Raw genomic sequence first — 24673 nt, 5'->3', positions numbered from 1 at the left:
CCACTCCTCCCTAGAGTTCTTAAGAAGATCAAAAACGACCCGGCCCAAGTCAGCCTTGTGGCTCTAGATTGGGCTTGGAGAGTCTGGTATCCTAAGCTACTGAGCATGGCCATCGATCCTCCGATCAAGCTGCCCATTCAGGAGGATCTTCTGTTGCAGCAGCATGGGACGATTCTCCCCTCGAACCTGTCTAGTCTCTGCCTTCTTGCATGGAGATTAAGACGCAGCAATTGACAATTTTCGACCTTCCTTCCTAAGTCTGCAACGTCTTCTTAGCAGCTAGGCATCCCTGCAAGAAGAGGTTATGCATTTGCTGTTGACAAAAATGTGTGGCATGGTGTGCAGACAAAGCCATTGATCCCCTTTCTGCCCCCATTTCCGAAGTTCTAATTTTCATTCTTTCCCTTGTCCAGCAGGGCTCTGCTTTGGGCATTCTTAAGGGCTCTCTTTCTTTCTTTTTGTGGTTACCTGACCAACTCTCCCTTGTCAAATTCGCTATTGTACATAGGTTGCTGAAGAGTCTTGTTCATCTTTTCCCTCCTTCACCATTTGTCATGCCTCAGTGGGACCTTAACCCCTTCGACGCTCATGACGAGCTCAGCTCGTCATGAGGTACACCTCTCGTACACTTGAACCGCGGGTTTTCGTAATCTTCAGCGCACCGCGGTAAATCTGACTGTGGTTAAGGCGTTAATCTGGTCCTAACATTCTTGATGTGTGCTCCTTTCGAGCCTTTCCCTAAAAGTACCCTCAGGCTTCTTATGATTAAAACAGCCTTCCTTGTGGCTATTATATCTGCCCGAATAGTGAGTGAGCTGCAAGCCTTTCCATTTAAGCCTTACTTTTCAGTCTATGCTGACAAACTGGTGCTGCGCACAAGAGCCTCCTTTCTCCCAAAAGTGGTCTCTGCCTTTCACATAGACCTATCCATCACACTGCCTACTTTTTACGCTCCTCCACATCCTTCTAAAGAAGAGTAGCACCTCCACGATCTGGACCCAAAAATGAGTATAGATGTTCTATCTTGATCGCACACGACAGTTTCAGGTGGACAACCTTCTTCGCACCAGCATACTCCACGAAGAGTTGGTCAGGGTGTGCAGAAGCGTACCATCACCACATGGGCCGTGCTCTGCATTCAAATCTGGTACACATTGGCCAAGAAGCAACCTTCTGGAGGTTTGGGAGCTCATTCCAGCAGAGATAAAGCTGTGACCACTGTGTTAGTCCACAGGGTTTTGGTCCTGGATATATGCCAGGCAGCAACATCAGCTTCCCTGCACAGGTTCACAAAAATGACTGCCTGGACAGTCAGGTCTGTAGGGATGGGCATTTTACCCATTCGGCTCTGCAGGACTTCCTTGTTTGCAATTGGTCAGCAGACTCACCTGCGTGGATGGTATTGCCTGGGTATCAATTCTAAGTTAAGGAATCTTCGGCTAGAAGTCTCTACCTGATTAACAATTTACTTATCTTTGGTAACACGTTATTTAGTAGAGGCTATCTAAAAGTAGGTTCCTTACTGACCCACCATTCCTCCCCACTCAGCAAACGGATTTCTAAGGACAGAGCTTTCCCCTTTCATAGCCCTAGTTGTCCACACCAGTAGATGGTGTTCTTCATTGCTCTGCACTTCTGGAGAGGAAAGAAACTAACTTCATTGCGCATGTGTGGAGCCTATAGAGGTGCCACGAACCTCATTTCCGGCACAGACGCATGTGGAGCCGAACAATACCACCTATTGGCAGGCAGGGTTCCTGCTCACGAAAAATCTTGTGAATCCAATCTGATGCCTGGGGAAATTCTAAGGTAAGGAATCTGTGGCTAGAAAGTGTCTCTACCAGATATGGCGTTATGGAAGGTAAGTAACTTGTTCTACTAGGGAAAATTCTATAGCAACACACATCTGACTGGTTAGTCATATATTAACTGTGGAAGCACATAAATAAGCATTTTAAGCACTTATAACGTACAACAATTGTCATCAATTTTTACAGGGGTAGATGGTGATAGCAGCACTGCTCGTATATGTTTGTAATAAAGGTGAGTGCTGCGTGTATGCTAACAGAAAAATTGAAGCACAACTTCCTCTAAGTTATTTATAAAGGAAACTGGTCATATATGGCCAAGCAAAGACTGATCCATAGTACTGAGAGGAATGGAGTAGAGGAAGGGGAGACAGGCTAGAGAAATTTGAAATAATGCTGGGGTACAAGACCTGTAGAAATAGAACAATTTGGTTGCTGTAAAAGAACTAGGTAAGTGAGGGAACGAGCAATAGCAGCAAGTGGAGAATGTGAAGGAGCGGGCTCTCTGGGAATTGTACTGTATCATGAAATCTAGGCACATCAGCTAGGTAGCAGTAACAGAGAGTACATATTATTTTGGAGATAAACAAGAGCAGGTAAATTGACTGGTGCAGTGAACAGTGAGGGCAAGTAGCAACATATCAGCAATATAGGTGATCTGAAACAAAAACTGCCACATACATCAGAAACAAGCATTACACAAACAAATGTTCGAGGGGTTACAACAGAAAGAGCAAAGGGTGGCCATAAGATGATGCACATTAGGCCTAGAGATTCTAGCACCTAGTGCATGTTTCCTAAGGTGAATGTTTCTCAAAAGGGATATGAAACTCAGAGAAGAGGATGCATTTTTGATGTGTAGGAGTGTTCCACATTATGATAGAGGGGAAGATTCACTGTTTTGTAAGATGAAAAGAATTTTCGATTTCTTTTGCAGCTGTAACAAAATACACCAGGTCAAACAACAGAACTGAAAAGGATCGCATCGAGCTTCTCCAAGATGCAGAACCTCTGGACTTTAATGCAGACACGTTCACTGATGATCCCCTTGAATCAGATTCTGGAAGGTGAGAGTTCTAGTTGTATTACTCACACTATTGTCAGGCTCCTTGAGTGACTAGGATATTAGGGTATATCATAGGAAGGCAGAATTGGGTGCTGTTGGAAAACCTGTTTATTTCAAGGAACGCAGCCAGCCGTTAACAGAGTATTTTTCTTTTGATGTCTTGTGTCTTTTTTTAAGCCTTTTGATCAGCCTATGTAGAGAGCTTGATAATGGACTCAAGAGAACACTTGAAATAGGGAACATTGCCAGGCTACTCAAGAAATAAACACTGTATGTATTACCAAATTTACACCGAGCCCCTTTCAAATATACATGTGTACCAGGTACAAAAATTGTTTTAGTCGAGTGGATAGGCATGGACTCAATATTTGAACAAAGGTCATTCTTGAGTTAGTACATGCTAAGGCAGTCACCAGTGTAGTCCTGGCTTCCCAAAAAGGGCCCTTCCCTGTGTGTAAGGCCCATTTGTTTTTGAGCTCCTCTTGCCAATTTTAGATCCCACCACCTACCCTGCAATGACTAGCTCCATCCCTGGATCGATCTTATGCACTTCAACGTCAGCCCATCCATAACTGAGCTGATGCTAAACTGATCCTGAACCCCCCTGCAGGTGTCTAGCGCCACCTAGCACATGATCTGTTCCAATCCTAAGACCTTGTCTCCAACCTGTGTCACAGCAGCTAGACCCTTGCTGCAGCCTATCTGTATCTACATCTAGATTTCAGCACTCAACCAATCCTCTGCACCCAAATGGAGACCATCCCTTCATGGCTTCAGTGCAAGACCAGCTTCTAAAGCCATCTGTGTCCATCTTTTCGACATCCTGCCGTGGTACATCCATGCGTTCTGCCACTTCTCAGTGCTGAGCTAACAAATAAGCAAGACCTCACTTGGAGATAAGTGTATTCTGTGCTTGAGCCTCTTGATGCACACCCCATAGTTGGCTCCAGTTCCAGCTCCTGCTTCTTCCTCCCACTCCCCTTTTCTCCTTCCCTGCTTCTCTCTCCATCGCACATTTTGTGGCTCCTTTTCTCCCTCATTCCCATCATTAGTGCCTCCCTGGCTCGACGCCAGTCCCAATGTTGTTTACTCCTCTGGACTCCTCCACATCCGAGTCCTGTACCCACATCCCGCTCTGTCACAAACCTTTTTGGATGCTCCCACTTCATTCTGCTCCAATCCCACTTCATGCAGCTATTCCCCTGCTTTCTCTGTGCATTTATCTGAATGAGCGTATGCGTGAGGGCCATGGGTGATCTGGTGTGAATGGGTGCTTGGTCAGACAGTGAGTGAATGAAAGAAGGAGAGGGGCTCTTGCGTTACTGAGAAGACTTTTTCCATTCCGCTTTTCATATGTCTGAGTGAGTTGACAAGAGAATGTGCAGGTCATGGTGAGCTCACATGAGTGGGTGCCTGGTGACACAGTTGATCTGCTTGAAAGGGTTATTCTTATGTTATTGTGATTGTCTGCATGTTGAGGTAGTGATAGAATAGAAGCATTGGCTTCAGTGCACGACTGAGGATCATGGGTCAGCCTGGTTTAATGGGTGTACAGTGAGTGAATGCAGTTGTGTTGATGTGAATGAGTACTTGAGTGAGGGTCTTGGGTGAGGTGGTGTGAGTGGTTGCTTTTGGAGACATTGAGTGCATGAGATAGGTTGTGCTTTAGTTTGTATGAGTGTATGCAAGTCGAGACCTTGAACGTAAGAGTGCATCCGTGTCAGTGAGTGTTAATGGTGAGCTGTTGGGAGGGGGTGCTTGATGAGACAGTTAGTGAATGCATCAGTGTTGATATGAGTGGGAGTAAGGGGTCAGTTGGTGAGAGTAGGTGTATGAGTGAACACACTTGTGTTACTTCAAGTACGCGCATGCTGTGGTCTAGAGTAAGCTACGGGCAATGGGTGCTTAATGTTACTGCAAGTGAATACATGGGTGCACTGCGGGAGTGTGTGCTTAGTGTTACCGTAAGTGAGTACATAGGTGAGGTGCAGTGAGTGAGCGCGGGGTGAAACAGTTGAGTGGATGCATTAGTGTCAGTAGGCGTGAGTTAAGCTTCTTTACACCTCTTGCTGCTCCCTCTTAGTCCTTTGCACTACCTGATGCTTCCTCCCCAATCAACTCCGAGTCTTACCTCAAGCTGCCTCCCTCCTTGCTCCCTTCTTCATAATAAGTCAATATAGTGTTACCCAAAAAATAAGCTTTTGGCGTGAAAAACTTTGAAGAGCAGAACAAAATGTGATGCTAGATAATGGAGGCTTTAACAAGAGCCATGTGTGTGTCTTAGCCTAAGAACCTCAAGCTTTAGGGAGCTTTAAGGAGCAGACACAGTACTTCCTGTGATTCATCTACAAGACTACATATAGTTTGGAAATGCAGTATAACTACAAAATCAGAAGAAAACAGTGCAGCACAATGGTAGATCATTGGCTAATACATAATGGCAGTCGCTCCCATACCAAAATGCGTGCCCCTTGAACCCCTTGCAGGTGGCTAGCGCCACCTTGCACATGATCTGTTCCAATCCTAAGACCTTGTCTCCAACCTGTGTCACAGCAGCTAGACCCTTGCTGCAGCCTATCTGTATCTACATCTAGATTTCAGCACTCAACCAATCCTCTGCACCCAAATGGAAACCATCCCTTCATGGCTTCAGTGCAAGACCAGCTTCTAAGGCCATCTGTGTCCATCTTTTCGACATCCTGACGTGGTACATCCATGCGTTCTGCCACTTCTCAGTGCTGAGCTAACAAATAAGCAAGACCTCACTTGGAGATAAGTGTATTCTGTGCTTGAGCCTCTTGCTGCACACCCCATAGTTGGCTCCAGTTCCAGCTCCTGCTTCTTCCTCCCACTCCCCTTTTCTCCTTCCCTGCTTCTCTCTCCATCCCACGTTTTGTGGCTCCTTTTCTCCCTCATTCCCATCATTAGTGCCTCCCTGGCTCGACGCCAGTCCCAATGTTGTTTACTCCTCTGGACTCCTCCACATCCGAGTCCTGTACCCACATCCCGCTCTGTCACAAACCTTTTTGGATGCTCCCACTTCATTCTGCTCCAATCCCACTTCATGCAGCTATTCCCCTGCTTTCTCTGTGCATTTATCTGAATGAGCGTATGCGTGAGGGCCATGGGTGATCTGGTGTGAATGGGTGCTTAGTCAGACAGTGAGTGAATGAAAGAATAGAGGGGTTCTTGCGTTACCCCCTTGAATTGGGGAACGTCCCCTGGTCAATGCTGTGTCCCCTTTGGGGCTGTAAATGTTTCAGTCCTTATTTCAACAGAATAAATTGTATCATCCATTTTTTTTAATTCATTAGTTTTTATTTATTTGATTCTTCTGGTAATTAGAGTTGTTAATCACTCTTATTTCCAGATCCTTTTGATGTTCAAATGCATGTTAGTACATGATCCAATGCATTTCGGCTAATACAAGCCTTCATCTGGGAAAATGTGTCTAAAAATAAATGTTTGTATTTAATACACGAGGATACATAAGATTAGTTGCTCAAACCATGATTATCAAATAAATAACATGGACGCTATTCCATAATGGTGAAATTACTGTGTGTCACAAAGTGAAACAGTGATACAATACTTCAAAAGAATGTTAACCTAAGTAATCCATAGTGTTGCCAATTTGAACTCAATCGTTATAGTTTTCATTTCCCTCTAGGACTAGGTGAATATATCGGTGTGTCTAAATCCGTGATAATATGATAAGTGGGTTGTGGCTCACAGTGAAACTGAGCGCAAAACGGTAACAACGCGAATTGATTCCCGCACGGGTATTATCTAGGGTGCTTCTTGGTGATGCGGATGCTTGTTGGCATTATTTAAAACGTTTAGTCAACTAGATAAGCTGCTCGAGGTGTGGTGCATAAGTCTAAGTCGTACTTTCAGTGATTTGCGTGGTATTGCTGTTTTGCAATTCAGTACGTGCTGGATATGCTGCTCGAGGTCTGGTGCGTGAATCTAAGTCGGACTTGCGTGGTATCACTGTAAAGCAAATTAGTGGCAGTTGCCGTGTGTCTAGGTCTTACGTGCTCACAGCGTGAATCTAGTTTAGTTTTTAACAGTTGCGTACAGGGTGACCAACTGGCATGGGTGAAAATTCAGGACGGTCAGTGTAAAAATTCAGGACAAAGGGTCAAAATTCAGGACGGAAGGTCAAAATTCTGGACAAAAATTCGGGTTTTACAGACACTACAAAGGAGGTTGCGCAATATTATATAAGTAAATAGACAACCATAACTACAAGTCACAATAAGTTTATATTAGGTTAAAACGTTAATCTACAGGCCTTTAAAAGTTGTTGTGTGTTACAAAAAAATTGACAGCTTACATCCTTTGTTTTCACATGTCCTTTACCACCACAAGAAGATTGGCAACTAATCGACTTTTCTATTCTGTACTCGACTGCAAAGTGAGAGAATTTTGTAAACACCATTCCACGTGTTAAAGGAATAAACAGGAATTTGTCAAAAGAAACAGCCTGATATTTGTCCTCTATTCTTAAAAACATAGCACTTGTGACAAGCTGAAAAAAAATGTAAAGGCATCTATATTGCCCATTAAACATCTCAACTGAAACTCATAGGGCTGGGATGTTTGTGTGATAGATTGCATCATAGATATGGACAAAGACAAAGCAGTGCAAGTCCCTGTATTGCCTTACTCTGCACCAGCGAGGCGTTCCTTGGGCTTTGCGGTGGGCTTTCCCCCAGATTTACTCAAATCACGCAAACCTGGAATAGCACCACCACCTTGCGCCTCCAAAGAGCAGGCATAACAATGAGAAATATTTTAATTTTTCCTTGTTTTTTACTCTTTCCATGTGTCCTGCACAAATAGATAGAGAACAACACCTCTCTGGATTGCTTTTGTGCAGGAAAGTGGCCCTTCCTGCTCAAAAAAATCCTGCATGCAATGCAGAAATCCTTGCACCATGGCGCATGGGTGCCTGCATTGGCATTACGCAGCCCATTCCTGTCCTTTCCGTCAGCGCAGGGGGAAAGGACGGGAATGCACTGTATTGCAAAAATATGGTGCATTTCTGCCCTTGCACTTTTGATTAGGGCGGTGCAGCAAGAAGAATTGCGCCGCTGCCCTACGCCAATTCTCCATAAATAAGACCCACAGTGAAGAATGAGACCGCATGCTAGACAGAGTAAACCTTTGGATATCAACATAGTCACCCCACCAACCATATGAGGCAAAATACAACTGTTGGCATGGAAGCCATGAAAGAGCAACATTAACACACAGTGGATATAATGAAGGAGAGCTTATTATCATGCAGTTCAGGATTCAGGAAAGGTAGATTAATAGCATCCTTCATGTTTAACCTCGTAAAAAAATTACTTTTGCATCCATTGCGTAATATAACAACTATGTAAGCATGCACTTGTATTAGTAATGTCATGGGCTGGAGACTCAGCAGATGGAGAGATGTTCAGTACTAGCAAAACAGTAAGAAAGACAGTAAACAATCTTCTAGGCCAGTGCCCCAATCTACCTGACTTGGCATCGTCACTACCAACATAAGCCCTATAATGTTTATGACTGCCAAGTCTACATTTAGCAAAGAGAGTTCTATTGTTTTATTTGCACATTCATGATGATATTTTCTGATTTTTGTACATTTATTTTAATGTTATTCCAGCATGTTTTATTCCTACTTGCCTTGAACACGTTATGCATAGTAAATAAATTAAATAGAAAAAAACAAAAATACAAATTGTATGTAGAAATGCATATCTGCAATGATATAACCTCCCAAAAGAAATGGTAACTCGTAATGAGGTTCTCAGGGTGAGGTAAGGAACCACATGAATGTAAAATGCCTTCAAAATCCTATGTGTAGGTTTTTTGCTCATGAACAGGAATTATGGAGGAGAACGAAACACTCACCTGCTACTCCACAAAGTGACACTTCCACATTTAAAGAAAAAATGCCTTCAAATTCACTCCTGTGCGAAGTGCTGAGTAACCACACGCCCTGAGGGACACTGCCAATGTCCTGGCATTTTAGACATTGCCCTGGCTTTATAGCCAACAGTGCTTTGTGTTGTGTAATTTTAATGTATGATTTTAGCACTACTAGTATTGGGTTAACCATCCCAGTATACAAAGTCCAGTCACCAAGTTAGTGACATGGTGGAACCACTTAAGAGGTATGACAGACTTCCAGGGCACAAGCATCGCCATGTCAGGCAATCTATGCTCGATTCTCTGTAAAAAAAAAAAAAATCTAAGCATGCTTTTTAGGTTCACACTATCCCGCCTGGCATTGTTGTACCTCTAAGGAGCATGAGGCCCGGCAACCAAGATGAGGAAAACACATTCTGTGAACCTCCAGATTCATCATTTTTTTAATTTAACGACTTTTCCTCACGACCTCCTCTGCTCACCGATTCTTTCCAGTCGTCGAGAGACAAAGATAAGTCCATATTTAACGTGATGCTGCCCATTAGAGGAGCTGGGAGCTAAAAATATGCTGTCACGAGGCCCTGGAAGGGTGGAGAGTGATTAGGAACGAGTACGCCAGGGGGAGCAGAGAGTAAACTAAACAGACAATAAATGCACGCACATGTAAAATAAAGAATAATGAAAAGCACTTTTTTGCAATTTTACTGAGAGCTCGATAAGTTGTTTGCAGGGGGTAATAAAGACTGTGGCTGACTTTGTATTCCAGTTCTTCAAGGTCTGCGAGTCTGCTGCACAGCTGCCCACAAAATGCAGGAGTCTGTAGCGTAAACACGAATCGAAAGACCCTAATGTAATGATGTAAGCAGACTCCAATGATGACTCTGAGCCCTTACTGTAGTTAACAATTATTTATTTGCTATAACTCGGATAATTCCCAAAGAGGCCGAGCCTCCGCTCCAGCGCCCGCTCTTCCCGCTATATTTTCGCGCTCTCGCGCTCAGCCACGCCCCCAACACCAGCAGCCAATCCTGGCCGCCTGCACGTCACGTCCGCCGACGTGCCGTGCAACATCTAGAGCGTCTCTACATATCTCCCCTTTTTCGCACAAACATTTCAACTTACAGTCCGTCGCTCAAATCATAGTCTCTGAATCTCGTTGGTCTCACCACAGCTCTACCACTCCGTGTTCGTCTCGCAGGGGTGGTGTTGGTCTCTTCTTCTCCTTGTCTGACTCTGTTATCGCCATTCTCCTCAACTCTTATCTCCTGCTCTCTGTCCCTTGCTTCTCCTTGACTTTGCTCTCCTTCATTCAACGTGATCCCATTCTCCTGATGTTCTCGCTTCTCACTCTCACATTCTTCTGATTCTCCGCCTGCCCTTTCACAGTCCCACACTAGGATCTTATTACATCTGGCCATGCGGTCTTGTGACCATATGTTTCCGTCACTCAGCCTGGCCGCTCTTCCCTTAATTTCCTTCACCTGCAGGGGCTTGCTGTATTTGCTCTCTCCTTTTCTTTGTAGAGTGGGCAGCTTGACTCTAACCCATTCTCCTTCTTTGAGTTCTGTGTCTCGCACGTTCCTCCGGGCATTATAATGTCTGGTGTACACTGCCTTGGCCTTCTCAATGTTAGCCCGCACCACAGCAGGGGACCATTCACTTACTACAGTCTTTTCCTTCCACACCCGGTTGTCCTGGGTGAATGGTTCTCGGCCGCGCAGCAGCTGGAAGGGGCTGTATCCCGTACTTGTGGGAGTGATCCTGTACGCCCACAACATGTGCCATATGTCCTTCTCCCAGTCTTTGTGGTCTGAGATGGCTGCTTGGATCGACCCCATCACCACCCTATTGAAGCGTTCGACTTGGCCGTTTCCCGCAGGGTGGTATATTGATGTGTGCCTCGCTTGGATTCCGTTCCTTCCTAGGAAGTTGTCCCACTTTTCCGATCGGAACTGGGGTCCATTATCGCTGAGGATTGACTTGGGTATGCCTTCCCTTACGAAAGTGTCTGCCAGGAACTGCACTATGGTGTCCGTGTTCATGGTTTCCTCGATCTTGATCTCTGGCCATTTCGAGAACCTGTCCACCAGGACACACACGTACTTCTGGACCCCTTGGGTGTCTAAGACGGGGCCTAAGATGTCGACAGACAACTCTTCCCAGGGGTTCTTTGGAGTTTCGAATGCACCCAATGCAGGGCGCAGGGGTTTGAGTGTCTTGTCTGCGCCCTGGCACCTCACGCACTCTCTCACATGTCGTTCCGCTCTTATGTCCATTCCCGGCCACCAATAGTTCTGCTTGGACCTCAGTTTGAGTTTCCCTATGCCCAGGTGCCCTTCGTGCAGCATGTCCAGCAGTCGGGGTATGATGTTCGTTGGAGGGACAACTTTCTCTCCTCTATATACAAATGTTCCTTGATTGTCCAGGGAGAGTTCCTCCCTCACTTCAAAATAGGGGTTGAGTTCCTTCCGAACCCGTCTCTTATCCGGCCATCCATGAGTGATGTAAGTTTTCACCTCTTCCAACGTCAGGTCCTCTGCATACGCTTGTGTCCATTCCTGGAGGCTGATGACACTTTCATGATCCTCCATCAGTGCCACCCATTCTTCCGTGCATGCCTTGTCCTCTTCACTGGGTTCCATAGCCGCCGCTCGGCTCAGGTAGTCTGCTACCTTGTTCTTGCTGCCTGGTATGTGTTCCACATCATACCTAAACTCTAAGAGCTTAAGCGACATCTTCGATATCCGGGGTGTCGCCTCTGCGTGGCCACTCGATGTCAGCACTCTCAGTAGTGGTTTGTGGTCGGTCCGTAGCTGAAATCTGGTGCCCCACAGGAATTGTCGGAAGCGCGTGGTGGCCCACACCACCGCCAGCATCTCCTTTTCTATCACACTGTACTTCCTTTCTGTCTCACTCAGTGTGCGCGAGGCGAAGCAGATCGTCTCCAGCTGACCTCGCCCTCGGTCTTGCATGAGGACTGCACCCAGTCCCTTGTCGCTGGCGTCCGTTGTGAGGACGGTGTTGCCTTGAGGGTCAAACCCTTGAAGGGGTATGGCCCCTGCCACTTCCTTTTTGATAGTCTCGAATTCCCTTTGTGTGTCCTCCGACCACTTGAATTCAGTGTTCTCTTTCGTTAGTTGTCTCATATGATGAGTCTTAGAGGCAAAGTGCTGTACAAATTTCCCATAATACTCTGCCATCCCCAGGAATGACCTGACCTCTTCCTTGGTGGAGGGGGGTGGTGCTTCACAAATCGCCCTGACATTGTCGGCCTTGGGGGTCACACCTTGTGCCCCTATCTCATGCCCCAGGTAGGTTACCGAGTCCATCCCAATCTTGCATTTGGACCATTCAGCCGTGAGTCCTTTTCCTTCTAGGATCTTCAAGACCACTGCCAACTTCCTGTCGTGGTCTGGTATGTCTCTGCCCATCACCAGGATGTCATCTTGGAAGTATTGGACGTCCTTGATGTCCTTGAACAACTGGTGCATCATCCTCTGGAACACCGCCGCTGCAGAAGCTAGACCGAATGGCATCCTGCGAAATTGATAGCACCCAAACGGAGTGATGAAAGATGTTAATTTGCGGCTGTCCGGATGCAGAGCAATCTGATGATATGCAGAGGTCAAGTCTATTGTTGAGTACCACTTAATCCCCCTGGTGCTGGCTAGCATCTCCTCTATCCTGGGCAAGGGGAATCTTTCCACCACAATGTTTTTATTTAGTTCCCTCAGGTCAACGCACAACCGGACCTTACCGTTGGGTTTCTTAACCACTACCAGGGGCGCCAGCCACTCGGCGCACGTGATGGGTTCTATGATGCCCTTGTTTTCCAGGTCTTGTAGTTCTGCTCTCACAGCGTCTCTTACTGCCAACGGGACATTCCTGGCCTTGTGGGCCACCGGGACAGCGTTCTCCTTCAGGATGATCTTGTGGGCGAATTTTTCCAGCTTCCCCACTGTGCCCCCAAATACCTTTGGATATTCGGTTTTCCATTTGTCCAGACTTGGCCCGGCCACCTGGTCCGTCAGGAGAATTTGCTCCTTGCCACCCGGATCCAGCTTGATTCCTAGGTCGCCCTGATCCAGCCAACCCAAGACTGACGGGCCCCTCTCCGACACGTAGAGTTTACAGTGTGCTGACCGGCCTCGAAATTCGAAGGTCAAGGGCCTGAATCCTGCCATGGGGATCCGATCTCCGTTATACGTGACCGGGCGGATGTCTAGCTTTTCAAGCTCTGGCCCGAGCCGTGGCACAAATTTCTCCTCCCACACTGCTCTCTGGATGATGGTGAAGGGAGACCCTGTATCTGCCACCACGTTGATCTTGACGCCGCCTATAGCCATCTCCAACACCGGTTTCATCGTGCGTCTACCTTCTCTGTCTAGAACATTTCCCTCCGTGCTTAGTACCTGATCCTCAATGTAGATCACCGTGACTTCTTCCGGCTCCGAATCGCCGTCCGGATGGTCATCGCTTTGATCCACGCATCTCACCATGCTCTTGGAGGCCTTCCTCCTGCAAACCTTCTCGTAGTGGCCGATTATTCCACAGAACGCACACTTGGCGCGAAACGCAGGGCACTTCCGATCGTGCGCCTCGTGCGACCAGCTTCCACACCTGTAGCATGACTTCCTGTTGCCTCCCACTTGTTTACTCGACGTGTTCGTGCTGTTTTGCCACTTGCTGGGCCCTCTTTCTGTTGGTTTCCTGTTTCGGTATTCTCTGCTAGTCCCCTCTTCATCCACTTTGTTCACCATCGTGCTGGACGCCATATCCTTTTTTGTCACTTCAGCGCACCGCCGTGCTAATTCCGCTCTCTTCACGATGACCAATACCTCCTTCAGTGTGGTGTCTCCACTAGCCCACAGCTTGTCTTGCACATTCGAGCACGTGGTATGCATCACCACCTGGTCCTTGATGAATTCCTCTTCCCAGTTGGCGTACCTGCACGTGGCTGCCAGTCGTTTCAGTGCCGCCACATACTCCTCCACTGTTTCTCCTTGTTTCTGCTTCCTCTGTTGGAAGTTAAACCTATCCACCGACACGCACATTGCCGGTCTAAAGTGTTCGTTGAGGTCTTCGAGCGCCTGTGCGTATACATCGTCGTCTGTGGATGTTCTCTGTTTCGGGACTAAGCTCTTGTAAATCCGGAGTCCTTCTGGGCCTAAGTTCAATAGTAAAATACGTTTCTTCCTCTGGGGTTTGAATGCCTCCTCATTCTCATCTTCGAGTACGCCTATGAAATTGTCGATGTATTCCCTCCAATCCTCCCATTTCATGAGGGGTTCTCCCGGGCGCGGTAAGAACTGTACCGGGGCCATCGCGTAGCCTGCTTGCGCGCTCATTTTCTCGCTCTTCACAGCAGGTAGCGATCTTACTTGGCCACGGGGACTCCCTGGTGCGTCGTCTTGTTCTTCTCCACTTGCTGGGGTTCGGGGACTGTCCTTGTCAGCCCCCTCGGCTCCTTCTGAACCCTCCAGCGCGTGCTCACTGGTCTGTTGCTCGCTGGGTGGGCTGGCGCTCTCCTTCTGCCTTACTTCTAGGGTTCCTGGGTTTTTTCCTCCCTTTTTCCTTCCTCTGCGCCACACCCTCCTGCGTGCCGGGCTCTGCCGCGCTCTTTGGGGTACCTGTTCTCCTGCACCCGGTAGTCTCGCTCCTCTGTACCTTGTGGGGTGGTTCTGAAGCTTCTGGTGCTTGCTTGTCTCTTAGGGCCGAGTCTGAGGTTCTGCCTTGCTGGGGGGTCTTCAATCCCACCTTCGTCGCCACTGTAATGATGTAAGCAGACTCCAATGATGACTCTGAGCCCTTACTGTAGTTAACAATTATTTATTTGCTATAACTCGGATAATTCCCAAAGAGGCCGAGCCTCCGCTCCAGCGCCCGCTCTTCCCGCTATATTTTCGCGCTCTCGCGCTCAGCCACGCCCCCAACACCAGCAGCCAATCCTGGCCGCCTGCACGTCACGTCCGCCGACGTGCCGTGCAACATCTAGAGCGTCTCTACACCTAAGAGTGCCCTGCAGATCCTAAAGCAAGCTAAGGCTGGGCACCCTAAAGCTGTTCTCATTGGCCTTGAAGCATCAGGGCCAATGAGAACCGTCGAGCAGCGAGCACTAGGATTGGGTTATGACTTTCAAGCCAATCCTATGTATCGAAGAGTGAAGAACACACTAACAATGCTTGGAAAACACAACATCATTGGACGTCATCTAAAATCATCAAAATTACGGACAAATGGCGTCCGTTAAAGATGTTATCACGGACAATTGACAAGAGGTGAAAATTATGGACTGTCCGTGAAATTTACGGACGGTTGGTCACCCTAGCGCGTAGTAACTTACTTGTAGTATTTCGATTTCCGTGATGAGGTGTAGCTGCTTGTGCCCGTCTCATGCAGTGAGCGAATGCTTATTAGTTACTGGTGAAATAGTGAACGGACTAAACGCTGGTCCCCTGGTCACAGCAGTGACCAGGGGACGTTCCCCAATTCAAGGGGCACACCCAGGAGCATGCAACAAATACGGAAACTGCATAGAAACTGGTGTGCAAGCGTATATCGAATTAATACTATAGTCGCTCCCATAGCCCAGGCCATCCTCCTTTTTGTTTCTTTGTATGATCTCTAGGCGCTTAATTCCTCCCTGTCTTCCCAGCCGTCCTGTTACGGGCGACTGGAGAGACCTATTTTTGCTTTGCTTAAATGAAAACCGCAGCACTTTAAAATATATGTACTTGTTTTTTGTTATTTTTATTAACGGTACATAACAAACATTGTTGGCTTCATTACTTTACAAATAGTGTACAGGGGCGTATACAATACTTCAAATATTAGCTGCATATATATTTATGAGTAGTGTTTATTTTCTATTTTATTTTGTTTTGTGCAACTTTTTAAAAAATGGGCTTGTAATATTCGAATTCGTTATTGGAGACTCTGCTGTATCATAAGGCAACATAGAAAGTGAGGTTAGTTCAGGCTGCTGTTTCGTAGATTTGAGATGACTTGGAACAGGGAAGTAAAGGTATGAGAAAGTAAGCACTGGATACAAGGTCAGACGTATAGTGTGTCAGACTTCATGTACTAGACAGTCTGTTTTAGATATCTTATGTATAGATGAGTAGAGGACCACAGTCCACACAGCATTCATATTTTAAATATTTCTATGGACTTGCTTCTTTACTGAACTGAATTGATGTGACTATAACCTGTGTTTCTTTTGTCTGAACCTCTACCGTATTGCTGCCACACTTCAATTTAAGTAGCCTGTTCTATCTTCTCTACTACAGGTATCAGCCTGGTGGAAGGTATTTGTCCATGTCTAATTCTCAAAGCAAAATTTTTGATGATGTCTAAAGTCTCGAACAACAGAAGGAAATGCGAACCAGATGACTACATACCACCTATCAGCTTCCTGTGCAGCAACACTAGTGATACAAATCAACAAATAAATACTTCAGTGTGTGAGGAAACAAAAAGAGGCATGTGCAACCCACTTTTTCGCAGCCCACAACTTGATCCTAAGTCTCAAGAAGTTGGTTCAGAACACTGTCTTGATTATTCAGAAAACATTCATGTACAGCTGTACATTATGAAGGAATTCAAAGCACATCATTCAGTCTGTGTATCTACCCATTGAGCTGTCTTTTGACAATACACGGCTTAAAATGCATTATGAACTACATGGTCCACACACAGGTTCAGATTTTGAGCTGGCTAGGAAGAGTGTAACAAGCACTGATACTTTTAAATTCTGTTGACCATGAAAAGTGACCTCCAAAATAAATTATCAAATATTATTAGCTGTTAATCTTCAATGCTGCCCAGGTTATGCTTGGGACTTGGCAGCCTGCCATCTCATTGTTCATGTACACGTGCCTTTTAGTGAGGCACCTATGGTGGCTTCTGTTTGTGAAATCTTAATCACCCTTGCTGGCTTGTGGAACCATCTGAAAAGCCTCGTGCGCTACATGACAGCTGGGCATGATAGAAGCATTGAAAAATGCAAATTGTGCAAGACTGTACTTGATATGTTGTTGTGTACGCACACATGCTCTAATATGAAAAGGAAATTGTTTTGTAACCTTTAGTTAAGAGTGCACCTTTTAAAGCATACACAGACTACTCACTCTTCTTCTGTACTTACATATATGTGCCTATACATTACAAAAATGATGACTTGTAACAATGCAAATAGTTACATTCAAAAAGAAAACTCCAGAATTGTGTTCTTCGTATCAGATTGTGCCTGCACAAATATTTAACCAGTGTTTGAGTCAAATCAACTACAAGCATGTTATCTGAACCATACTGCGCATTCTAAAGATATGTAACGTAGATACATGTAATATATGTTATTTCACATTACTACAACCCGTGGGTTGATCCTGATGGTTTTGTATATGTTTGAGGAACAGTACGATGTGTATAGTCTTGTGAAAGTTAGGTTAATGTAACAAACCTTAAGCTTTTACAGGTCACATCATCGAAGCCAAAGTTTGCACTAAGGGACTATGGGCCTGATTTAGATCTTGGTGGATGGGTTACTCCGTAACAATAGTGACGGATATCCTGTCTGCCGTAATATAAATCCCATTATATCCTATGGAATTTATATTTCAGCGGACGGGATATCCGTCACTGTTCTGACGGGGATTACCCATCTGCCAAGATCTTAATCAGGCACTATGTCTATCAATGTGTCTTCATGTATAGATGTTGCGAGGCATAGATACAGATGCCGCACTGTAAGACTTGCACTCATCGTTCGTTCATGTTGTGTCCAGTTTGCTTTCTTGAAACAGGAGTATTACTGATTTTGCCTAAAATTAGCTATTCTTGAGAAGGAGAAGTATTGTTTAAAGCTCAGAAGTTTAGAGGTCCGGTGCAGAACTTTTCTGCTACCCACGCGATCATGACGGTTTTTTGTGTCTGTACAATAAGCTATATTGTTTATATGTGATTGGATAGGCCTTTCTACACTTTTATTTATAGTCGAAGTTTTGGGGAATGAGACCGCTTAGTTGGTTAATTCAAGGATGTTTGACAATTGTATTTAGTCTAGAGGTCACAAATTCTAATTCAAGAGTTTTGACCGAGTCTCAGCTGCCCAAGGTCAATGACACGAGAGCTGTTGAATTGAGCAAAAGGTACACTTGCTTTTCAGCATCACAGTACAGTTGTGAATGTGCTATGAAAATGATCAGCATGGCAATTTCTGCTGAAACAGCTTTTATAATGAAGAGGGAGACTGCATTTATGTTTTGGAAATAGCATATTAAAACATGTTTGCAAATAGTTTTGAAAATACAATTCTTATCCAGTTTGGGAGTAGTCAAAATGTCTCACCTTGAGACCTAAATCCTGTCCGTGTTTTGTAAATAGCAACCAAAGGGGTCAAAGTAAAAAATCTGCCAGAAGCTGCTCTGTGCGTTGTATACAGTGGTGTGTTACAAATCAAGTACCACGTAATATTTTAACATCCTTTCGCAATTATAGTGGCGCATGTTGATTATATTATCTAAAAAAAGGTGGTGGGTGATTACTATATCACTTTTTGGAAAATTGAGCCCCTTTTAAACTTTACCCTTTCCTTAACCATAAAATATTGGTGCAATTCAAACAATTTATTATTTTAGAAATATTACATGTCAGCAAAATTTAACTTTCATGTTGTGTTGATTAGTTTTCTACAAAATAGCGTGTTTTTGAATTTTGATAACGGTTGCTTTCTTATAGCCAATCTCTTCCCAATTATTTTATCTTAGTCCTTGGATTGCGCTTAATAACATGTCACAATGGCTGTGTACACCATCATGGATTTGTCTAAAACTCATGAAATCTGTTCCAGGAGAATGTATTCAAGTCTTCCTCCTCCATCTGTCTCTCGCCCGGAGCCAAACTGGAGAACTAAAATCAGCCATGACAAAAATGCTCAAACAATCCCCTCGCCCGTTGTCTCCTGATGCAACCTCCCCTTTTTCATCCATTTTTTCTCTGCCTCACTCCTATCTCTCCCTCCCTCCCTCCCTTTCTTTCTCTCTCTCTCTCTCTCAGCCTCCTTGTTACGGCTGCAATTTACCTCGGGGAGATGGGGACAGTGAGAGATGCCCCGGGAATGGGCCAGATCTTCCAAAACCGGCATAAAAGAGCTCCAGCCCACCCAAAAAATGTCAGGTGGAATATAAGGCCTCTTCGGTCCTGGACACGCCCCAGTTTGTATTTAATTTGCAGATATTTGGGTATGTAAATTAGGATTTCTATTTAATTTGTGATCTGCACGTAGATCCAGTGGTCATTTTAAATGCGTGATTTACCATTTGGAATGCGTAAGCAAGTTACAGAATCTGATTCCTCTTTCGACTCGTGCCATGGTGTGTCAGCATTTTAATGTACTACGTGGTGCAGCTGGAATGACTTTCAAAATGGAGCTTCTAAGTTTGTGTTATTACTTGCAGCTGAATGTCCTATCAAACATCTATGTGAATGGAAAAGTCCTATGACTTAGTGGCTAAGTAGATAGCAGAGGCTCAATGAAGAGCTAAAAGTTTGTGTGTTTTCACTGCATGGTTTGATCAAACTGCTCATAGCATATCTGCTAGTTTACTCGTTTTTTGAATGTTTTGCCTTTTGCTAGGAAGTGGCGTACTACCTTTGTGCTAGGGGTTTAATGCCTATACCTTCTTTACCTAAAGGTGATGCTAAATGGTCCCACAAGTACTATGCTTCTTTGATCCCATTGTAATATACCATATGACTCACGGGCTTCCTTTCCATTATAGTGAAATAGTAACTGATGGATTTTCCTAGCAACTATGTACTACTTAGCACACACTATCTTTTACCTGGTATTAGGACATGAGGTACTATTGGTTTTCTTTTGATTTCTAACACATGTTCATTTATCTTGTGTGATCTGTAAAATGTTGTTTAAAGAATGTGTTAAGAAAGATATCCTGTCAGTAATTGTTTTCTAAGAATTAATCTGTTGCCTTTATTACTGCAGTAGACAATCTGAACGTACATGCACTTGATATCCCACAGCCACCTACTCAAACCTAGGTTCAGGGAAACGATCGAAGCGAGGCAGAAGAGGATTTGAACAGCATTTGAGAGTGTGAGCACTGTGTGGCAGCAAGTTGGAGAATAGTTGTAGCATTTAGTGGAGCACAACGAGAATATGATATATGGTGTCATTCTCATTAGAGGAAGAAAAAAACACTGCACTGGATCCTTCCCATGAAGGGGTCCTATATTGGGTACATCTGGAATACTGCATCATGTCAAACAAAAAAAGTAGTGGGAACAGCAGCAACAGTGAGTTAGAGTATTGCCATCAAGAGGTTTGCCCCAACGTACGACAGAAGGGCCTCATGCTGAAATTGAAATTGCTTCCACAATTTCATTATCTGCACCACATCACCTGACTAGCTACACCCCTGCCATGAACTAGCAATTTACTGGATCTACCTACCTTCAAATCTCTTTCTTCATGTCCATATTTTGCTTCCTTTCCATTTTACATGCAAGAAAATGCTTTATAAAGTAACCTACTCGATGTCCCTATCCACAGCTTCCTACTTCATGGAAAGCAGGCTGACCGCTTCTTATCTTAGCAGCAGCTTGTAGTGCTCCCCACCTCTTATCATTCACTCAGTTTAACTATCTGTCTATTCACCATCTGCTTTGGTATTAACTTTAACAGAGCCCTCGGATTTCTTAGTTTTCCAAAAAACATTACACTGCATCTGTCCCCAAAGTCAATTTTCAATAATTATGGATTATGCAGGCCTGCCTAAATTTCTTCTGTCTGGGGCTGCTTCTTAAGGCATACAAAACCTGCTGGTTGCACATTGTCTCCAGCTTTAAGGCAACACATATTAGCCTCTTCCTTCCAATCTAAGCAAGCTCTTCAGTTCAATTTCCTCAAGAACTGTGTCTTTGTAACATCACATGTTAAAGTGGGCAGTTCTTTCACAATATTCGGTGGGCAACCTAACTTCCTTGTTCACATTGAACTTTCCAATTTGAATAGCATGTATCTGTAGTCACTCTCTTGTTTCAGTTGCATTCCATATCTCATTTTTCAATTAATTTCCAGACGTTAGTGTCTTTTTCCATAAAGTTCTTTTTATTAAGTATCCAATTCCACATTTAGAACAGACCCAACCAACGCGTTTCATCTCTTATTGGGACTTAATCAGGGCCTAAAAATAAAAATAACATGTAATCAATACTTTTTACCTATTAAAATCAACAGCTATTTTGACATTACATTTTCGAAATGTAAAAAAAAAAATTGTGTGTAATTTGTAATCTAACATAAAACCACTTCCATTTCAAGGAGTGTATCGATCCACATTTCTGTACCACCTCTTGTCCGGTATACAGACTAATATTTACACACCATCCCCAAAAATCAAATTGATCTGTGTATTTATTAAACCAAAATACACCAACTTTCTAAAAAGTGGTTGCAGTTACCAGGTGTAATCTGCCAAACTAACACCTCTAGTATTCCTCAAATGCGCATACAAGAAGATCACTACTTTACTTACAATTTGATTTACTCGCCTTCTCCAAATTCTGCTTTTCCATTCATTCCCCTTTTAAATGTCTGGGCTCCTATTGCCAAGAAAACAGTGTCTTGTGTCAATAAGCCTATAGCCTTTCCATCTCTTCCTCCTGTTTCTTAAGTTATGTTTTTCCTTGTTTCTTTTTAACCTGCTTGACGCAGTGTTAGCGAACCATCCCCTGATTAAGTTCCGACCCCTATAAAGTGGGCAGTGTTGTTGAATTCCTTTTGGGTCTTACATTTCCCTCTCTTTAGGCAAGAGCAGATAGCAACTACTCAGCAGGTTTTCCGCTGGAATTTTATGGGAGTCAATCAGGTTGGTGCCTATGAAGTAACATCTATCAGCAATCTGTCTTCGTTTTTGAGAACTACTCTATTAGTGACCTTTTTGTTCATCTGAACAGTTTTCAGTTTGTTTTGTTTGTTTAAAAATTGGAGCTATAGGTCTTTGTGTTTCTTTATTGCTCTGACCCTCCTTGTCACTTCTCAGTAGACACTGCTTAATTCGTCTTGCCTGCTGTCCGTCTTGTATTTTGATTTGCCGTGTCTTTTCACTCTTTTCTCAGTCCTAACCATGGCAGCAAGCACTAGATCACTTGCTTATGATGGAGCCTTTGACTGCTCATTGTCTCTCTCCCTCTGGTTTAGGATAGGGTAGAGGCGTTCAAAGGCATGGAAATCCTGTCTTACACTTTCTTTAACCATTGCTGTCGCTCAGATTGGCAACTCTGTTAAATGCCTTTAACATCACCACATACATTTGAAATACCATACACTTCTCTCTGCATTGCTTTTTGTTTTTTGTTTTTGGCTATTGATCTCCAATCCAATCACTTCCATGGCTGTTCTCCAGTATTGAATCTTTCATAGATTCACATGCTTGTATCTTCCTGTCGTGAAGGTGGGAGTCTCACGGTAACAAAATGACCTCAGCAGTACTAGAAAAAACTGCATAGAAAAATCCCATAGGGAATCACATTATTTGGTAACCAAACCTCATCATTATTTGGTCCAAAACTCAGACAATCTCCTGCCAGCCCTGCATCACACTCCCCAGCAGACCCATCATACCTCAGATTCCCAACCGTCTTTGTGTGAGAAGGAGTCTCCTTGAACCTTGCTCAGTTTTGTTCCTGAGTGAACTTTTGACCTTTCCAACTGCAAGTTTTCTTCTGGATTTAAGGTACTGTTTTACATCTAGTATCTAAATATAGCTGAAAGCTCTAAAAAGAGGCTTTTCAGGCCCTGCAGATCTTGTGGGAAAGCCAGACTCTATTCTGAAGACCCCCACAAAGACTGTATTGTCTTCATCCCAAACATGTGGCTAAGGACTGCAAACACTGCAGGACCTTTTCAGCTAAAACGTTAAGGGACAGAGAGGCACTCTTGCTGTTGTGGCTTCAGAAAAAGAAGGCCACCTCAGATAATTTCTTCTTTTCCTCCATCAAATCTGCTGGATTTACAGGAATCGGAGGATGAAGAATCAATGGGTGTAGCTTACAGTCCCTCTTAGCTACAGATTAAGAGTCAGGACACTGATGAAGAGGAGTGCCAAGAGGTTCAGGAGGTTTACTCTTTCCAAGATCGCCCAGTGTCCGAATCCAAAAGATATGAGTCGTTCCAACAGTCATATGAGTATGAGGAGGAAGAGGAACCGCATCCTGAGGAGAGGGAAGAGTCCATCTTGATGCCTGTTTCTCTGGTAACTGACTTACGTCACATGATGAACAACTATTATTGTTGTTTCCCTGAAGCTATCGCTCCTGCCTCAAATACTTCAAGTGCTCCTACCCAGGTTCTGGTAGTTCAACCTACACCTACAGTGCAAAAGATGCGATCTCCCCCAACTATCACAATAAGGGATGATTTTGCAGAGAGTGATGGAGAAGACCAGCCAGAAGAAGGGGAACTTCTTCTAGATACTCCTGTAGGTATTGAATGGGATCAATATAGTTTGCATACAACACCATCTCCATCGCCATCATCAGCAAACTCTCCACCACAGGACATTGGAAGATTCCATGACATTATGGAAAAAGCCTCAAAGAGATTTGAGCTTCCGCTTTCAGTGCAGGAAGCAGAATGCTTCCTATACGACTTCAAGGAAGAGTCAAGGAAGTCTATGAGATCAATTCCCACCATTAAGCATATCTGGGACGAAAGCTTGAAGATCATGAAAACTCCAGCCTCGGTGGCGGCTTCGGTGCCCAGAATAGAGAAAAAATTATTGTGCACCAGAGTCTTCTCCTGCATGTTTGATTGGACATCCGCGTCCAAAATCAGTAGTGATGCAAGCGGCTCAGAGACAATCCAAAAATCCTGTCTCGACTTCTGTGGCCCCCCCAACAAAGAAGGAAGACGAATGGACGGTGCGTGGAAGCATTTTGCGATGATGGCAGCGGCTTTCATTAGAGCTACAAACGCTCTAGCTCTGATCAGTCGAATCAGACAATGTGGTCAAATATTGCGCAATTGTTGGCTCACCTCCAGATGACAAAAAGGAAGAAGCAGCAGCCATTTTAGAAGACGGGCCTAGGGCGGCCTCCGAATCCATCGATATCGCTATGGATATTTCATAAGTAGCGTTTAGACAAATGGCGGGAGCTGTGGCTCTCCGAAGACAAGGATGGCTTAAAGCCACTTCATTCAGACAAGCAAAAATAATGGACATGCCTTTCGACTGAGAGAATCTCTTCAGAAAGCATATAGACGATGCTCTCCAGAGAAGGTGTTGGGGTCTCTTCAACGAGGCAGATTCCAGTCCTTTCGGAAGAGAGGTTCTAGAGGCCAATACAATCAAAGTTCTTCGTACCAGTCCAATAGGTACCAACCTTACAGTCAGCAAGAGTATTGCCAGTATTCGAACAACCAACAGTATCGTTCCTCAAACTCCTCTTATCACCAGGAGGTAAGAATGCTGCGAGAGGAAAAGCTCAGCAATCCAATAGACGACAGTGACTTTCTAAAGGCGCCCGCCACCTGGTCAGACATCAATAACGACCATTACCGTTCTGTCTTTTCTCAGCAATGGCTGTCGATAACAACAGACAGATGGGTACTGGATTTGAGTCATCAAGGCCATACCCTGGAATTTATACAGAAGCCCCCGAATCAACCACCTGTTCACAGACAGCAACAACATCTGTCAGCTCTCAAAACAGAAGTATTATCTCTTATAGTAAAAGGGGCAATAGAGGAAGTTCTGTTTCCTCAGCGAGGGAAAGGATTTTACTCACATTTCTTTCTGATAAAGAAAAAACAGACATCAAAATGGAGGTAGGTAATGGACCTGAGAAGTCT

General features: G+C 44.5%; 1 protein-coding gene across 2 annotated transcripts in view; it reads left to right on the top strand.

Annotated features, from left to right (window-relative positions):
* Positions 1-18094, top strand: part of LMBRD2 (LMBR1 domain containing 2) — a 636504-nt gene extending 618410 nt beyond the window's left edge. Inside the window, exons 17-18 of one of the 2 annotated variants that reach the window (XM_078674947.1) lie at positions 2746-2875; positions 16089-18094. In XM_078674947.1, the coding sequence (XP_078531073.1) occupies positions 2746-2875; positions 16089-16155 (197 nt within the window). In that variant the 3' untranslated portion in view covers positions 16156-18094. Of the gene's footprint in view, positions 1-2745; positions 2880-16088 lie in introns of those variants that run through there. The other variant, XM_078674948.1, reaches the window with a different exon arrangement.
* Positions 18095-24673: the final 6579 nt, after the last annotated feature.

The sequence above is a fragment of the Lissotriton helveticus genome, chromosome 2_1 (assembly GCF_964261635.1).
Source record: "Lissotriton helveticus chromosome 2_1, aLisHel1.1, whole genome shotgun sequence".
Lineage (NCBI taxonomy): Eukaryota > Metazoa > Chordata > Amphibia > Caudata > Salamandridae > Lissotriton > Lissotriton helveticus.
Note: the sequence above shows the minus strand (reverse complement) of the source record. Positions and strands in the feature narration are given on the sequence as shown.